Source organism: Schistocerca piceifrons, chromosome 2 (genome assembly GCF_021461385.2).
Source record: "Schistocerca piceifrons isolate TAMUIC-IGC-003096 chromosome 2, iqSchPice1.1, whole genome shotgun sequence".
NCBI lineage: Eukaryota > Metazoa > Arthropoda > Insecta > Orthoptera > Acrididae > Schistocerca > Schistocerca piceifrons.
In genome coordinates this window covers 983485835-983505598 of record NC_060139.1, presented here as the reverse complement: position 1 = coordinate 983505598, position 19764 = coordinate 983485835, and the positions used below count along the sequence as shown (strand labels likewise).

Below are 19764 nucleotides of genomic sequence, written 5' to 3'. Positions count from 1 at the left end.
CACCGTCTTGTGGAAAAATGAAGTTGTCCTCGTGCAGCCTCGGAAACAACCAGTTGTGTAACATAGCGCGATTACTGCTGACCGTAGACCGTGTTTCCATGAAAGAAGAACAGGGCTGTAAACAGATGATCGGGATGTCGCACAAAACACATTGACTTTGGGCGAATCTCGTACATGTTCAATGGCTGCATGTGGTTTCTGTAGGTCCCAGATTTGAACATTGTGTTTGTTTACCCGACCACTAACATGGAAAGTCGCTTCATCACTGAACACGATGCGTTGAGCGAAAATGTTATCATTGTCAGTAGCGTCAAGAATCTTGTTACAAAACACCACGCGTTTGCGTTTGTCATCAGGATGCGGAGCTCGTAACGGCTTCATAACTAAGCGACGTCTCAAAACACGCCAAATTGTTGTTGTAGGCAGCTGTAACTCCCGACTGCCACGACGAGTTGATTTTCAAGGACTACGTTGGAAAGCAGTTTGAATTCGTGCAACATTTTTTGAGGGACACGAAGGCGGCCAGGACTCATTCCTTTACATACACCTCCTGTGTCTAGAAACTGTCGATACCGTCTGTGAATGTTCCACCCATTCGGAGGATCAGTTTGGTACCTCAGTCTGAAATGTCATTGCACTGCAATCATGGAATCGCACTTGGTAAATTCGAGAAATCAAAATGATTTCTGCCGCGCAATAGCCATTTTTAAACATATGACGGCTACCAAGCAAAACAGAAGACAAGTGACATCTAGTGGCTATTAATATAAACTAGACTACGTATTCGTTTCTCCAACAGCCGAGGCGAGGCGCAGTACTTTGTACTACGTATATTCTTTTTGAAACACCCTGTATTATGCGCAAACTCCAAAAAGTAACGTTTCTGTGACAGTTTGAAATTGAAACAAACGTGGTGAATTGGAAAGTTATAAAAACAAAACGCTGTTTCCGCAAATCGTTATCGATGCCTTCACCCCTATTTATACCGATTTGAGTAACCCTGACTTGCTGGAACGTTGTTTGGCTGGTTTAAAAATAACATCCAGCCGAAGCAAAGTTGTCAACATTGCTTCAAATTTGGTCGTATGTCTATTCAGTGTAGGCCATCCTGCATTAACGCACGTGGCAAATACCGTCAAAACGAAATAGGCGATGATATGCGCCGCTTCTGTGAAGATAGAGACGCCAGTGTCGTTGCGCTCAATTACGAGAAAAGCTCTTAGGTCGAAAATAAGGGCTCATCAGGTAAAAGTGGCAGACACCGGCCATCCGCTAGTCGGGGCGATAGTTATTATGGACCAGGCATCGAAGATATACCGTAAGTTTCAAGCTTTGTCCCTTGTTTGATATGATAAATACTTTTCACACTTCAAGTGCGTGCCGGCCGTTGTGGCCCAGCGGATCTAGGCGTTCCAGTCCGGAATCGCGCTGCTGCTGCGGTCGCAGGTTCGAATTCTGCCTCGGACATGTATGTGTGTAATGTCCTTTGGTTAGTTAGGTTTAAGTAGTTCTAAATCTAGGGGACTGATGACCTAAGATGGTAAGTCCCATAGTGCTCAGAGCCATTTGAACAATTTTTAAATGCGTTTTTCTCAAAACCATGTTTTCCGGCATGATTGACGTCGCCCATGCTACAATTTTCATCGGTTTTTAATGATTTTTGGTCTTCCTTGAAGCAAACCGAAATCGCTTCAGTTCATCATTAACGATTTTTTTAAGTTTATATTTAGCATTTTTTTTTCAGCCAAGAAAGAGGGGTCCAAATTGACTATTTCTCTAAATACCTATAATTTCGCAAAAAAATTGGTTTTTTCGAAACCTTACATGCACTAAAATTACATCTCTAAGGATCAGGATGATATATTTCATATTTCAGATAATCACAAGCGGAGTTACAGTGACAACCGTCTATCTACCTACTTTCAGAACTGCCTCAGGAAAACTCCAATTACACAGTGAAAATATTAATATTTTCCAATAAAACTACCAATAAAAACTTCACTGCATGCTTTATTCATTGCAGCATACCCCATTTGTCTACTACATTGTAGTATGGAGAAAAAAACCTGAATTTGATCAATATTTACTTCCGTCACCCCTTACAGGCAGCTTATGTAATGAGGTGTCTTAATTTTGCGACGTGCTTCGAAGGTATTGCACAGAAGGGTTTTGAAGGTAGACCATTTCGAATATGTATTCACGGCCACCAAAGCTGAAATTTTTAAAGGCACCTCATGTAGTGAAGTATCTTAATTTTTTTAATGTGATTTTAAGTGCTTCTAAGATACTGCGCAGAAGAGATTTAAAGATAGACCATATCGCATGTATATTCACAGCCACCAGAGGTCGATTGTTGATGTAACTTCTCTGTCAGTTATATGAGATTTAGTTTAACAATGGAAATTCATTATCCCACACCACATTTTCTGATTTATCAAACGTACCACGTATAACTGAATCCATGTGAGAGTTCCCAAACTTGGTCCCAAGAGACTAAGTATTTATTGAATATATTGAATATTCTCAGAACTTTGTTTAATGAATCACAACGGACACTTACCATTTATTTTTTGATAAGTGATTTTCACCATTTAGCTCGTTGCTGACACAATGGTCCAAGATAATCTGATGGTGGACATGACGGTTTTGCAATTCATAACATTCGTGAAAAGGAATTACGCCATCAGCTTATTATGTGGTGATAGACGATCGCTACTGAAAAACATGGGCTGTTTGTGCCTACGAGGTACACCTTACCATGTTATAAGTTCGTGTAGCGTGGAGTTTACTGTTTATACTACGTATTCAGTGGTCTAATTGTAATACGACCTAGTAGTCTTACCCCTTCTTGTGAAAGCTTTGCCGTCTTCTTATTGCTAGTCAACAGTCAGACACCGTTATTCATAAATATTATTTTCTGGATAGGTTAAAGTTAGATATTGTAGGAATTAGTGAATTTCGTTGGCAGGAGGAACAAGACATTTGGTCAGGCGAATACAGGGTTTTAAATGCAAAATCAAATAGTGGTAATGCAGGAGTCGGTTTAATAATGATTAAAAACGTAGGAGTGCGGATAAGCTACTACAAACAGCATAGTGAACGCATTATTGTGGCCAAGATAGACACGAAGCCGACGCCTACTACAGTAGTACAAGTTTATATGTCAACTAGCTCTGCAGATGACGAAGAAATTGAAGAAATGTATGATGAAATAAAAGAAATTATTCAGATCGTGAAGGGAGACGAAAATTTAATAGTCATGGGTGACTGGAATTCGGTAGTAGGAAAAGGGAGAGAAGGAAGCGTAGTAGGTGAATATGGATTGGGGCTAAGAAATAAAAGAGGAAGCCGCCTGACAAAATTTTGCACAGAGCACAACTTAATCATAGCTAACACTTGGTCCAACAATCATAAAAGAAGGTTGTATACATGGAAGGGGGCTGGAGATACTGACAGGTTTCAGATAGATTATATAATGGTAAGACAGAGATTTAGGAACCAGGTTTTAAATTGCAAGACATTTCCAGGGGCAGATGTGGACTCTGACCACAATCTATTGGTTATGAACTGTAGATTAAAACTGAATAAACTGCAAAAAGGTGGGAATTTAAGGAAATGGGACCTGGATAAACAGAAAGAACCAGAGGTTATACAGAGTTTCAGGGAGAGCATAAGGGAACGATTGACAGGAATGGGGGAAAGAAATACAGTAGAAGAAGAATGGGTAGCTTTGAGAGATGAAGTAGTGAAGGCAGCAGAAAATCTAGTAGGTAAAAAGACGAGGGTTAGTAGAAATCCTAGGGTAAAAGAAGAAATATTGAATTTAATTGATGAAAGGAGAAAATATAAAAAAAAAAGAAATTGAAGCAGGCAAAAGGAATACAAACGTCTCAAAAATGAGATCGACAGTAGATGCAAAATGGCTAAGCAGGGATGGCTAGAGGACAACTGTAAGGATGTAGAGGCTTATCTCACTAGGGGTAAGACAGATACTGCCTACAGGAAAATTACAGACACCTTTGGGGACAAGAGAACCACTTGTATGAATATCAAGAGCTCAGATGGAAACCCAGTTCTAACCAAAGAAGGGAAAGTAGAAAGGTGGAAGGAATATATAGAGGGTCGATACAAGGGCGATGTACTGGAGGACAATATTATGGAAATGGAAGAGGATGTAGATGAAGATGAAATGGGAGATACGATACTGCGTGAAGAGTTTGACAGAGCACTGAAAGACCTGAGACGAAACAAAGCCCCGGGAGTAGACAACATTCCATTAGAACTGCTGGCGGCCTTGGGAGAGCTAGTCCTGACAAAACTCTACCATCTGGTGAGCAAGATGTATGAGACAGGCGAAATACCCTCAGACTTCAAGAAGAATATAATAATTCCAATCCCAAAGAAAACAGGTGCTGACAGATGTGAACATTACCGAACAATCAGTTTAATAAGTCAAGGGTGCAAAATACTAATGCGAATTCTTTGCAGACGGATGGAAAAACTGGTAGAAGCCGACCACGGGGAAGATCAGTTTGGATTCCGTAGAAATATTGGAACACGTGAGGCAATACTGACCCTACGACGTATCTTAGAAGCTAGGTTAAGGAATGGCAAACCTACGTTTCTAGCATTTGTAGACTTAGAGAAAACTTTTGACAATGTTGACTGGAATACTCTCTTTCAAATTCTGAGGGTGGCAGGGGTAAAATACAGGAAGCGAAAGACTATTTACAATTTGTACAGAAAGCAGATGGCAGTCATACGAGTCAAGGGGTATGAAAGGGAAGCAGTGGTTGGGAAGGGAGTGAGACAGGGTTGTAGCCTATCCCCGATGTTATTCAATCTGCATATTGAGCAAGCAATAAAGGAAACAAAAGAAAAGTTCAGAGTAGGTATTAAAATCCATGGAGAAGAAATAAAAACTTTGAGGTTTCCTGATGACATTGTAATTCTGTCAGAGACAGCAAAGGACTTGGAAGAGCAGTTGAACGGAATGGACAGTGTCTGGAAAGGTGGGTATAAGATGAACATATACAAAAGCAAAACGAGGATAATGGAATGTAGTCGAATTAAGTCGGGTGATGCTGAGGGAATTAGATTAGGAAATGAGACACTTAAAGTAGTGACGGAGTTTTGCTATTTGGGGAGCAAAATAACTGATGATGGTCAAAGTAGAGAGGATATAAAATGTAGACTGGCAATGGCAAGGAAAGCGTTTCTGAAGAAGAGAAATCGGTTAACATCCAGTATAGATGTACATTTACACATTTACAGGATTCATGTTTTATGAATGGCTTTATGCAGCTTGCTATGAATCCCTCTTCTGTGACAATTATTTACTGTCAAAGGAAGACCTGCACAAGCTATTCACTAGCTGAAAGAAAAAACTGTGGAATTAGGACAACCCTGTCGCATTTTGGAATGGGGACTGATATTTGGAAGGAGCTGGTGTGTAGGAATAACGGTGGAATTAATAAGTCGGAGGAGACGAGGAATGCTTTCCGGATGAGTTGCGCTTCATCATGTTCCACTACTGCTTCTGCAACGCAATAATTACTGGATAAATTCGGGAGTGAAAATTTTTCGTTATTTACCCTGTAATTTTGACCTTTCTCCTGGTTATTTGCACATTTTCCCTAAAAATTCAGTCAACACCTTGTTTTATGAACTGGCAACCCCAACAAGACCAGCCTTGTCTTACATAAAATATCCGTCCAGCAAGGCTGGGATGTCCACACCACCGGACTTCGAATCGTCCTCTGCTACCAGCGTCCAACAAACCCTTTCTTGGCATGGCACACATCTGCTCCACCAGCAACGTGACAGGAACGAGAGGTTACCACATCTGATACAGCCCTGCCAAGGCATGAAACTGCTTCACGGGCTGCGAGACCAACACATGAGCAAGGCTGCAGAACATGTTATCGGTTGACGCCGGGCCGTGCCGCTGGATGAGGGCGTGGATCTGTAACTGTTGTGTTTTGTTGGAATCATACAGAAATTTACACGCTTGACGTGTGTTTTGCTGTAGCCACATTCATTTCCGATGGATGACTGTAGCAACTGCCAACCAACAGGGCTAACATTGCCTACGTGCGAAAGGAACCGCTATCCTTCACCTCCAAAATACCCAAATGGGTAGCTCTGAAGTGTTCTTCATCTGAAATTTGAAAGCAGGTTTTTTACTAACTAACTTCGCTGTGTCAATAGCTCTCTTATACTTGGGACCAAAATCAGCTGTACATTTTTCAAGATAAATTTCAGAACTTTCATCTAAGGCTTTTCCTGAGAAGAGATAAAAGTCAGATGAAATGGTGTGACATGTATAAGACTTGTTTTACATTTCTTTCAAATACTTTGAAGTACTTTAGCCAAACAGTGCCACTCCCGTGTCCAAGTGCCAGAGATCGGCAAAAATCGGTAGCCTTCAGACATGCATAATTGCTTCAGTGCCCGCTCGCTACCCTTTTAAGATCATACAATACCATACCGAAACAGCAACAAAGAACTTGATAGTTGAAGAAGTGTTAGACGTGTAGGCAGAAGCTGTGTGGACCAAGCACACTGTTGCTGCAGGAACCATGTAGTGATAGACATGCACCTGCGGCTCAGGGTCTAGTGGTGCCGGCACTGTAGCTTGGCGTGACCTGTCAGAGGGCTTCCTACCCTCTGTAGCAAAAAGAAACTGAGTGAAGTATTAAACGATCAGTTTGAACAAATATCATGTGACGTCCGCCCAGACCAAATGCCGAGAATATTAACGATCAAAATGAAGAAAGAAAGAAAAACCTTGGTAAGGTTGCTGCATCTGGATCAGGGAGTCCTGGATTCGATTTCCGGCCAGAGTGAAGACTTCTTTCATGTGGTGGACTGAATGTTGTGTTGTCATCATTATTAATTAGAATCGGCACGCAAGTCGTCCGAAGTGGCATCAAATAAGAAGATTTGCAGTAGGCTGCCGAAAATTCCAAATGGGTTCTCATAACGAACAGTGCCAACGATCATTTTATTTTTCATAGATATCTGTTCAGTAGCAGTCATTTGTTTATAATGTTACATAAACAAAATGACCCAGCATACAAGATACTCTGACAACAACACGCATTTACAATTGCTCAACAAGTTAAAGGCTTCTTTCATAAGTGTAAAGTAACAGCACGTGAGATATGAGAACTAATGTACCTCTGTTAATTCACAGTCTTTTCTGGTCAGATTTGGCTTCCATTGCACTCTTGGTGGGACTCGACATCACAGCGGCCGCAGAATGGCACTGCTCCCGTGCCTGATGTTGAGCACCGCCAGAGGCCAAAATATCAGTAATGAGACGACGCGCACCGGTAGTAGCAGCAGACAAGTCTCTGACGACTAGCGGTCAGTACGTGTTGTGCGAACCCACCTGGTACTCCTCTGGAGTGGTGACGTAGTTGCTGTACGTGTTGCACAGTCCGGCGAGCACCGGCGTCGTGTCTTGGCCGAACACCTGCCGCACGACATCGCGCATGCGCCGTCCAGACATGGTGGTGAACTCGCCCGGCACGCACATCACCACGAGGTTTCCCACGCGTCCCAGGTGCGTCGAAACCACTTGGGGCTGCCACTCGAATGGGAATGTCATCTGCCAGATTGCGCAAAACATACACTGTAGATAGAACACCGGTGGGCCAGTTTACCTCAAAAGTAAGCACATACACCACTTTCTCAATCACACAGTAACCTATCAGCTTCTCAGTAAGCAGCTTTCTTTGTTTTTAATACAGCTTATAGCAAAAGCTGAATCTAATGTTATTGCAAGATGTGACATGTGGCCACGCAAGAGCTATGCTTCCATTTTATGAAATTTAAAGTGCTGAACAATGCTGACATGGTCGGTGGATAAATACTTCGTGGCCACTAGATGTAAGGCAACTGGTTTATTGATGCATTCCCAATAAACTCATCTACAGAATATCTGAAAAAGGTTACAAATGTCAAGAGTAGCCCAGTAATGGTAGCTAAAAGACAAACAAAATACAATGAAGAGTGCATGAAAGAGACATACCAAGTCACGGAAAAGGACTTTCTGCAGGCAATGTGGAGTCATATGCATATGGCACATTCCAAAACGTAACTGAGTGCACAAGGCATGACATAGCACCTAAGATACCGGAGTATCCAGTAGGTGAAGCTAGTGGTATTATACCGTAGAATTCATAAGAAAAATGTATTTTAAAATATAGGGAACAAGTAATAGAATGGCCGCACATATGAACCACAGGAAAAAAGTATACTAAAAAGACATAGCTCAATGTAATATAGCTAAAACAAAAAGAGTATATGCAACGTAAAGTAGTAATCAGGAGAGGGGGGGGGGGGGGGCAGGAGGGTGAGAAACACGAATGAAGGGAACAAATGCATTTGATTACAGAAATAATAAAGGAAAAGTAAAAAAGTATAAACATATCTAAAACCAAAATCATGTTGTATACAAAACATGCAATAACAGTAAGACTAAAATGCCCTCTCATCAGAATTACGTTGAAGTGAGAGTGTATGTTTGGCATAGGTGCCTGTAAGGAAGTAGAAGGCTTAAAAACTACTACAATTTTTTTTTTAAATTTAAGTACAGCATGAAGGACGAAGGGCTCAGCCAACAGATTAGTCTTCTAATGTACCTTGGAGAGAAGTACATGGACATAGCTTGCATATTACATTATGCAAAAAAATGGATAGGCAGAGAGACCATAGGCGATAGCTGCCAAATAACAATGACACACCTTAATGACAGAAAACACTAAACAAACTCTATCCATCCACAAGAATCAGTAGGCCCCTAATGGTGACACTATAAAGTGCATGATAAAACAAACAAGCATACAACAAAACATGATAAGACAGGAACAAACAAAACAGCATAAAAGTTGTAAAACTCATTAGTTACTAATTCTGATGATGTCACATTTTAGTCTTACTGTTATTGTATGATATACAGGCTGATTCAAAAAGAATACCACAACTTTAGGAATTTAAAACTCTGCAACGACAAAAGGCAGAGATAAGCACTGTCTGTCGGCGAATTAAGGGAGCTATAAAGTTTCATTTAGTTGTACATTTGTTCGCCATTTCAGCCAATAAAGTTTTTGGTCCCTTTTTCTTCGAAGGTGCTACTGTAACTGGACTACAGTATCTGGAGATGTTAGAGAATTGACTGTTCCCTCAGCTCGAACAAGAAGCACAATAATTCATATTTCAGCAGGATGGAGCGCCACCACATTGCCACTTATCTGTCCGTAACTACCTGAACGTCAACTACCCGAGGCGATGGGTCGGCCGCCAGGCAGCCCGTGACAGAGCACGTCATCAATGGCCTCCAAGAAGCCCTGATCTTACCCCTTGCGATTTTTTCTTATGGGGATATGTTAAGGATATGGTGTTTCGGCCACCTCTCCCAGCCACCACTGATGATTTGAAACGAGAAATAACAGCAGCTATCCAAACTGTTACGCCTGATATGCTACAGAGAGTGTGGAACGAGTTGGAGTATCGGGTTGATATTGCTCGTGTGTCTGGAGGGGGCCATATTGAACATCTCTGAACTTGTTTTTGAGTGAAAAAAAACCTTTTTAAATACTCTTTGTAATGATGTATAACAGAAGGTTATATTATGTTTCTTTCATTAAATACACATTTTTAAAGTTGTGGTATTCTTTTTGAATCACCCTCTACAACATACACTCCTGGAAATGGAAAAAAGAACACATTGACACCGGTGTGTCAGACCCACCATACTTGCTCCGGACACTGCGAGAGGGCTCAACAAGTAATGATCACACGCACGGCACAGCGGACACACCAGGAACCGCGGTGTTGGCCGTCGAATGGCGCTAGCTGCGCAGCATTTGTGCACCGCCGCCGTCAGTGTCAGCCAGTTTGCCGTGGCATACGGAGCTCCATCGCAGTCTTTAACACTGGTAGCATGCCGCGACAGCGTGGACGTGAAGCGTATGTGCAGTTGACGGACTTTGAGCGAGGGCGTATAGTGGGCATGCGGGAGGCCGGGTGGACGTACCGCCGAATTGCTCAACACGTTGGGCGTGAGGTCTCCACAGTACATCGATGTTGTCGCCAGTGGTCGGCGGAAGGTGCACGCGCCCGTCGACCTGGGACTGGACCGCAGCGACGCACGGATGCACGCCAAGACCGTAGGATCCTACGCAGTGCCGTAGGGGACCGCACCGCCACTTCCCAGCAAATTAGGGACACTGTTGCTCCTGGGGTATCGGCGAGGACCATTCGCAACCGTCTCCATGAAGCTGGGCTACGGTCCCGCACACCGTTAGGCCGTCTTCCGCTCACGCCCCAACATCGTGCAGCCCGCCTCCAGTGGTGTCGCGACAGGCGTGAATGGAGGGACGAATGGAGACGTGTCGTCTTCAGCGATGAGAGTCGCTTCTGCCTTGGTGCCAATGATGGTCGTATGCGTGTTTGGCGCCGTGCAGGTGAGCGCCACAATCAGGACTGCATACGACCGAGGCACACAGGGCCAACACCCGGCATCATGGTGTGGGGAGCGATCTCCTACACTGGCCGTACACCACTGGTGATCGTCGAGGGGACACTGAATAGTGCACGGTACATCCAAACCGTCATCGAACCCATCGTTCTACCATTCCTAGACCGGCAAGGGAACTTGCTGTTCCAACAGGACAATGCACGTCCGCATGTATCCCGTGCCACCCAACGTGCTCTGGAAGGTGTAAGTCAACTACCCTGGCCAGCAAGATCTCCGGATCTGTCCCCCATTGAGCATGTTTGGGACTGGATGAAGCGTCGTCTAACGCGGTCTGCACGTCCAGCACGAACGCTGGTCCAACTGAGGTGCCAGGTGGAAATGGCATGGCAAGCCGTTCCACAGGACTACATCCAGCATCTCTACGATCGTCTCCATGGGAGAATAGCAGCCTGCATTGCTGCGAAAGGTGGATATACACTGTACTAGTGCGGACATTGTGCATGCTCTGTTGCCTGTGTCTATGTGCCTGTGGTTCTGTCAGTGTGATCATGTGATGTATCTGACCCCAGGAATGTGTCAATAAAGTTTCCCCTTCCTGGGACAATGAATTCACGGTGTTCTTATTTCAATTTCCAGGAGTGTATTTAAATACTTTTTGCTTGTTTGTTATCTCTCGGCAATGAGAAAAGTTTAGCATGCTCCACTGATATTTCGCCTCCCTCCCTTCTCCCCCCTATCCCTACTTTAAGTTACATATACTGTGTAGTTTTAGCATTATTATATAAGCAATGTCATTTTTATACGTTTTTTAAATTTTATTTGTGTTGCTGTGATTCATCATACGTACGAGCATTCTTTTCCGTCTTCCCTGTATTTTAATTATACTTTTATCGTGTGTTCTTCGATATAACATGCTATCACTAGCGCCACCTGCTGGGCACTTCGTTCTCTTAGGCATTACGTTACGCCTTGGGCATTCAGCTACATTTTGGGATGTGTCAAATTCACATAACCCCATATTGCCTGTTTGAAGTTCTTACCCCGACTTGGTGTGTTTTTCATGCACTGTTCATTGTATTTTCTTGTTTCTCTCTTAGCTACCATCATTGTGCAAATTCTTGATTTTTGTGTCCACCCCTTCTCTGAGTGTTCAGCACATCTCACAGCCATGCAGCGGGCCTACGTTTGATTACTGGCTGGTTCAGAGATTTTCTCTGCTCAGGGACTGGGTGTTGCGTTGCCCTCACCATCATTTCATAAGCATCGACAAGCTGGTCACTCAATTTGGCATCAACTGTAAAGATTTGCAATTCAGTGGCTGAAATTCCCCAAAGATAATCCCTACCATCAGTGCCATACGGTCATTTCATCATTTCATTTTTGATTTTGCTAGCCTTTTCCTGGTGCTCCGGAGATGAGTGTATTTGAAACGCATCAATAAAGCAGTTGCCTTACATCTAGCGACTTAAGCATTTATCCAGCGTCAATATCAAGACGACCCATCATTTTAAATATCGATATAATTACTTTTTTATTTCAGGAAATATAAATTTGAATGATCCACACACAGATGGAAACAGCAAGTGACGAATTTCACAAATACAAGTAAAAAGTGTTCAGTGTTATCCCATCCTGCTGCATCTAAATTTTCACCTGACATGTACATTTGGCCCATGGCTAGTATTTTGCAGAGATATCCTGTTTGTTAAAATAGCTTTATCCAGTGGCTTATGTATTTTCTAATTGTTTGTTCAGTGATGATCAAAGACTCTGAACTGAAATGATCGACTCACTTCTGCCTGAATCAACAACACATATTATTCACAGTGGTACCCGTCTTACGAATGACGTGTACTGTCTGTTTGCAGGTACGAACCCTTGTGGTAGTAATCGAAACTTTCGATCCTCTTCTATGCAACAGTTCGTAAATTATCAACATATAATTAATGTTTTAGAAAATAAAATTAACTACATCGCATCCATCAATTGGAATAAAGCTGTATTAGGTTTCTGTTTAGCAGAGACATGAGATACATGTTCTCTGTTAACTCAGTGATAAAACAGCCTTAGAAAATTCTATAAACTGCAGTAAAATTAAACATGCGTACAGAAAACAAAACTAATGTGTCAAATTACAGAAAAGCGACTACTACCGATATAACCAAATACTATACCCCCCCCCCCCCTTACACACACACACACACACACACACACACACACACACACACAGAGGGTGTGACATATTTAGGTGCAGATATTTTTATATCTGGTTCCCCAATATGTACCCAGACCAATGTGTTGATCGTTTTTTCTTCGCATTGAACAGTCTTCCTACAAACACATTACAAACCTTATGACCTAATCGTTTCAGCATGGTTGTACTGTACCACTAAGTGGACTACGCCTGCCAATATAGACTAACTGTTTTGCGTCCAAGTGTCCTCACTTCAATATTTGACCAGAGGAAAACAAGCATTAACAGCCTGCTCTTGACACATGTACCTGGAGGTACCGACCAACCTAAAAACATACTACTTGTAATTGCTATAATTATTAGTTAGCAAATGACTTAAATACTCATGTAATTTTGTTCAGTACACCGTCCTCAGGCACCAATAATGTATATGCCCTTACACCCATTACAAATATATTCAGTGACAAACTGTGATTTTTTTATTACTGCCAGTTTCATCCATAGTGGTTTAATAAAAACTGTGGCTGTGTCAATATATCATAGATCCATAGAATGGAAAGATATGCAGTTGCTGGCAGTTATGTAATTTGAATAGGTATTATTATCCTGTAAATGATGTCACAATAACTGTTAAATTTTATATTTACCATCAACTGAAGAAAAAATATGTATCCAAGAAATGCAAATGTGAATAATCACATAAATGTGTTAAATATCATTATTTGACATAGCCTGTTTAAATGAGATGTACAGTATATACGTTATGTCATATAAAATAAAGGCAAATCGGTATTGCATTTGAATGATGTAGATACAACACTATCCAAAATCGGACACAATATATCGATAATTCTTGTGTAACACACATGTTATTGTTAAGTACTGTGTTACCTTTCCGGCAGCCAAGCTTGTGACTTGTAAATAGGAAGAATATACGAGTGTCGAGAACAAATATTAGTCCCGCTGTTTTTTTCATGTAGTAACTTAAATTGACTTCCTCCGTGGAATGGTCTGAAAACCTCCGAAACCAGTAAAGGTCGATGAAATACATTTGATAATATTGGTTCGTTGCTGTATATTGTTTTCACACTAATATGTACGACGTATAAGCTTCTTCAGTTGCTTAATATAATTATGTCACTTCCATAATATTCATCTGTGTTGTAGACTCTTTCACAGTGTCATATGATGCACCAATATTTCAACCACTATTATAGGTGTGCATCAACAGAGTATCTAGCAATAGCATTTAACGTATACTGTTTAATATGTAACTTGACAGACATACAATATGTTATAACAGCCTTCTGGAACCTAGCATCACTTTTAAGCGAATCAATAGTTTTTGGTACAATTTGACATTTTGAAACCCGTCATAAAATTTGTTGTACAGGAAGAATACATCGAACGAAACACTCTACCAATAAATTAGCTGCTCAGACATATGGTGATTATTTGAAAAATGTTGAATATTGCCAAATCCGTAGCTCGGCAAGTGGTTGGAGAAATGTACACACCTATTGATCTGTAGCAGACAGTTACCGCACAAAACGGGAAGTACGTGTCCCTGGATGACGGCACATTGGTAATCAGATAATATGGCACAACACGATCGTACTTCGTAAAGCGAATTTCGGTTTCTGTTGATAGTTCTTCTGACTCAGTGTTCATAGTTACTATCCGTTCGAATTTAATGTCTATAATTATTAACAATTACCGAGCGAGGTGGTGCAGTGGTTAGCACACTGTACTAGTATTCCAGGCGGTGACGGTTCAAACCCGCGTACGGCCATCCACATTTAGATTTGCTGTGATTTCCCTATATCGCTTCAGGCAAATGTGGAGATAGTTCCTTTGAAAGGGCATGGCGGACTTCATTCCCCATTCTTCCCTAATCCGATGCGACATATGACCTCGCTTTTTCGTCCCCCCCCCCCTTCCCCCCCCCCAAATCAACCAACCTTTGCAGTATCGCTAAGTGTTAACAACAAACATGAAACAGCAATAATTCTCTTTGTGTTTTCTTGCTTGCTAACAGCATCTGTGCAGGTTCCAGGATCATACACTAATGTGGAATGCATTTAATATTTTCAGCTTAGTACCGATGAAGACCCACTTAAGTGTTATTTTAATAGTTAATTTCTTGGACATTCATTCGAATTATGTCGACCTTTCGTTAGAGAATGCTGTAACATTAGGAGAATCAGGAAATAACTCTGATGATACAGAGTTGTAGTTTCAATGGCGACAGTTCCTCCCTAGCCCCATGAAAAATGTATAGTAAAGCTTTCATTGACAAAGGAAAGGTTGTAAATTTGTTGGTTACACACAGGAGGAAGAAAACACAAATTTAAGCAGTATGCAACGCCGGTTTCACAACATAAGAACTGAACATGAATTGTGTAAATGGAAGAAAGATTTACACACAGTACGAAACATGCAACGAAATGAAACTCATATAAGTGTGAAAGAAAACCTGCTAGAAAAGTTTAGAACTGCTTGAACTGCTTATGAGTATAAATGCACCATTGTTGGGGATGATCTAAGAGACTGAACCATCTGAATCGAAAGACGAACGAACATTACTGACTTGCACTCTTGCAGATTCAGGAAATTGTAAGGAAAAGGGATTCGCAAAAGTACTAGGTTTACATGAAGTAAACGTGTAGAAGATATGCCATTGATGCAGTCAGAGACAGCAAAGGACTTGGAAGAGCAGTTGAACGAAATGGACAGTGTCTTGAAAGGAGGATATAAGATGAACATCAACAGAAGCAAAACGAGGATAATGGAGTATAATCGAATTAAGTCGGGCGATACTGAGGGAATTAGATTAGGAAATGAGACACTTAAAGTAGTAAAGGGGTTTTGCTATTTGGGGAGCAAAATAACTGATGATGGTCGAAGTAGAGAGGATATAAAATGTAGACTGGCAATAGCAAGGAAAGCGTTTCTGAAGAAGAGAAATTTTTTGACATCGAGTATAGATTTAAGTGTCAGGAAGTCGTTTCTGAAAGTATTTGTATGGAGTGTAGCCATGTATGGACGTGAAACATGGACGATAAGAATAGAATAGAAACTTTCGAAATGTGGTACTACAGAAGAATGCTGAAGATAAGATGGGTAGATCACATAACTAATGAGGAGGTATTGAATAGAATTGGGGAGATGAGAAATTTGTGGCACAACTTGACTAGAAGAAGGGATCGGTTGGTAGGACATGTTCTGAGACACCAAGGGATCACCAATTTAGTATTGGAGGGCAGCGTGGTGTGTAAAAATCGTAGAGGGAGACCAAGAGATGAATACACTAAGCAGATTCAGAAGGATGTAGGTTGCAGTAGGTACTGGGAGAAGCTTGCACAGGATGGAGTAGCATGGAGAGCTGCATCAAACCAGTCTCTGGACTCAAGACCACAACCACAACAACAACAACAACAACATACCTGTCTTCAGGAACCTCAAGGCAAATTTGGATCAAAACATTAAAAAAGCCCTTTTTAGTCGAAAAGGTTTTGTAATCTGGAGAAATGCAAGAGAACAATTTTCAACATTGCATCCGAAACGTCTTCTGACCAGTTGCAGAAAATACACTGACGGAAGAAAAATCGCAACAACAAAAAATAATTAATGTTGAGTAAGGAAATTCCGGAAATGCATTTGTCTAGGCAACATAGGTGGTTAACAGTTGCAAGATCACAGCTTAATGTAAGCGCTAGATAAGCGATTACAAATGTGAAATGCTGGTGCATTAATAACCGTTGAACAGTCACAACGTTGAATGCAAGCATGCAAACGTGCATGCACTGTTTTGTAGAGGTTCGGATGTCACTTTGTGGGATGGAGTTCCATGCCTGCTTTCTACCACAAATCTGCAGCAAATCCTTATGAATTCCATCTCTCCATCTTTTCTCCGGTCTGCTAAGGGGCATTCTTCTGTGGGGCGTAAAATCCACAAACAAATGGCTCTGAGCACTATGGGACTTAACTTCTGAGGTTATCAGTCCCTAGAACTTAGAACTAGGTAAACCTATCTAACCTAAGGACACTACACACATCCATGCCCGAGGCAGGATTCGAACCTGCGACCATAGCGGTCGCGCGGTTCCAGACTGTAGCACCTAGAACGTAAAATCCACAGATCTGGAAGCAAAATTCCCAGCTCATACTGGCCGTTTGGTTCACATCAGGCCTACAATATTTGCTTTCTTGTAGATCTCACCCAGTTCAAAATTGTCCCGGATGCTCCATTGCCTAGTTATCTCTTACAGTAGTGCACCACAGAATTTCCTTAAGATATGCCTTTCGAAAAGGAGTAGATCATTTTAGAAATTTTTTTCTGAACAGTACAAGTTTCACAGCCATATAGTGCTACCGGCTTGATCTGTGTTTTGGACAGCTGAAGTTAGCAGTTCCTTGACAGACTGAGATTTTAAAAGCTGACTCACAAGGGAACATTCCCAAGTGTAAATAAACTATATTGATGAAATTTGGCGGGTATGTAGTGTATTTTAATTATTTACCTCACATATTTTTGTTTTATACTTTAAGCTGTTACTATGTTTTAGGTTCATGTTTTTTGTTTTTCGGTTTACCGTTTTACATACATGTACTTTGTTAATTTAAAATAATAAGTAACTTATTATTTTGATGCAAGATCGTTTCAATAGTGACAACTTGTACAGACATGCTTAAAAATAACGTTTCTTTCACACTATGCACATAAAATGAATGAAATTTCTTCACCTAATAAGCACGACGGGAAGCACAAAAGAAAATGCAGCAGGATTTTAAATTGTTGCGGGTGAGCCTCTACACATGCTAACTTGTATAATGCATATTTCAATACATTGGAAAGCTTTGGTGAAGAAAACGGTGGGCAGCATACTGAATATGTCTTGCGCTAGTCTCACCACAATCAGAAACCAATATCGCTTTGCTTTTTATGCTGTTTTTGGCCCCAGGACAAACCGATATAATTTTGATTTTTATGCGGTTTTTCGCCTCAGGACACTTAAAACCGTTATTTCGCAGCCCATGTGGTATGACTTTGGCGTGGTGGATGGGCTTACGTAACAGTTCTGCAGCTGTTAACTGTATAACTTGTGCCCCCTGCACTTTGAACAGTGCGGATGAAGTAAATGTACAACTTAAATCATAGCCGTCGTATTGCACTTCGTCTGTCATCTGCAGCCGACATCATTTACGTTAAGACGCTTTTAGCACCTGTTTCCCAATGAGTTAATAATATGCTATTCATATTTGACGCCATTCTGAGGAATGGTTCGCTTTCTACAGCGTTTTGAAACTGAGATTTTAATTTTGTATACCTTTTACATTGCAGTGTGCACAGCGGGTAAAATTAACGAGGTTCGTTATTCGATTATTTTTGTTGGAAGTTTGAATGTTTCTGCAATTTTTAAATACCACTGTCTTTTAAAGAGCCTGAAAATGATTTCTGCGGAGATCCAGAAAGCGACGGAGAATGTGGTCCCTATAATCTCCAAACTACATGCCTGCGGCTCAGCTTGCCGAAACACAAATAAAATGTTTTAACTCGTTTACTTGAAAGGAGTCAGGAACTACGATTATAAATAAAAGTCTATTGTCGTTTAACGAATCATTATATTCTGGTAATAGTTCACACGCTGAAGAAAAGTTTTGCAATTAATTAAAGTTCTCGTATTGTATTCAGCACTCTACACAGTTCAGAGACGATTTCCACTCGGAGTTCCAAGTGTTGCTGATTAACGTTCTGTCTGCTAATTAAGTATCGTTAACTGCCCGCATTAAAAGTGGTAAATAAACTACTGCACAGTCCACGCGGTTTTCTATTACAAAGCGGGTGGCACATTAAACAAACCATCGAAAAGGATACACAGGTTTCCCAGTATATTATTATTTCCGCATATTAACTTTTACACATTTACACTAAATAAGCGCGATATCTAATGCGATAAAAGAAAAACAAAAATATGAGCCGTCTTTAGCGCCATCCGGTGCTTAGTGGCCACGGCCATGGATAGCATCATGGCACGTTATGTAGCAGAGTAAGACACATCATGCACGACTGACGGTAATCAGATAACCTCCCAAGTGGTGACAGGTCGATCTTTGTACACTCCTGGTGCGGATAGTGTACGGAACATCTGCAGCAGGACGCTTTCAGCATAGGCAGCAGTGCCCACACAGTGCCCTTTTCGACGAAAAAGTTATTTACAACGCTATTAGTTGAAGACAACAGTGTTACCAACTTTTCTCTGAGCAAAACTGCACTCTGTTGTTCTATAAAAATCTCAGCTCGGTAACTCTTAAACCGAGGGTAGATTGTCACCTATGAACTGTCTCTTTACTATCGTCTGCACTTTAGTCAAATTACAGTATCATCTTGAAAAATGGTACAACTCCTTCATTACACTTATCAAAGTTAGTGCGGCCATTATCTTAATTACAAAGGTTAGTTAATCTAAGAAGTCTTTACACTTCTTTGTCTGACAGTAATGTTTTGCCTAAGAAGTACAAAAAGTAAAAGGATCTTCATGAAACTACCAAAAACATGTTTACATAAAACGTAATCCAAATCCTGAAGAAGAACTTTATACCTACAGTTTTCGTAAAAAGTCGATTTTTCAGGGAACTAATCTGCGCATTACGCTGATACTCGAAATATTTCATATTGGCATAGTTTTATGTAATCTGCACAAGTCTTATAACATTATTTAAACATTTAATTCCACTTTCGATTATTGAGCAATTCTTTGTCTGTTGTGCAACGGCCTTGCCACAGTGGATACACCGGTTCCCGCCAGATCACCGAAGTTAAGCGATGTCGGGCGTGGCCGGCACTTGGATGGGTGACCATCCGGGCCGTCATGCGCTGTTGGCATTTTTCGGAGTGCACTCGGCCTCGTAATGCCACTTGAGGAGCTACTCGACCGAATAGTAGCGTCTCCGGTCAAAGAAAACCATCATAACGACCGGGAGAGCGGTGTGCTGACCACACGCCCCTCCTATCCGCATCCTCGATCAGGATGAGACGGCGGTCGGATGGTCCCGATGAGCCACTTGTGGCCTGAAAACG

At 41.4% G+C, this 19764-nt stretch overlaps 1 protein-coding gene across 1 annotated transcript in view; it reads right to left on the bottom strand.

Annotated features, from left to right (window-relative positions):
• LOC124776041 (neutral ceramidase-like) overlaps window positions 1-19764 on the bottom strand; it is a 247929-nt gene that overhangs the window by 57226 nt on the left and 170939 nt on the right. Inside the window, exon 9 of the mRNA XM_047250881.1 lies at window positions 7397-7615. Within this exon, the coding sequence (XP_047106837.1) occupies window positions 7397-7615 (219 nt within the window). The remainder of the gene's footprint in view (window positions 1-7396; window positions 7616-19764) is intronic.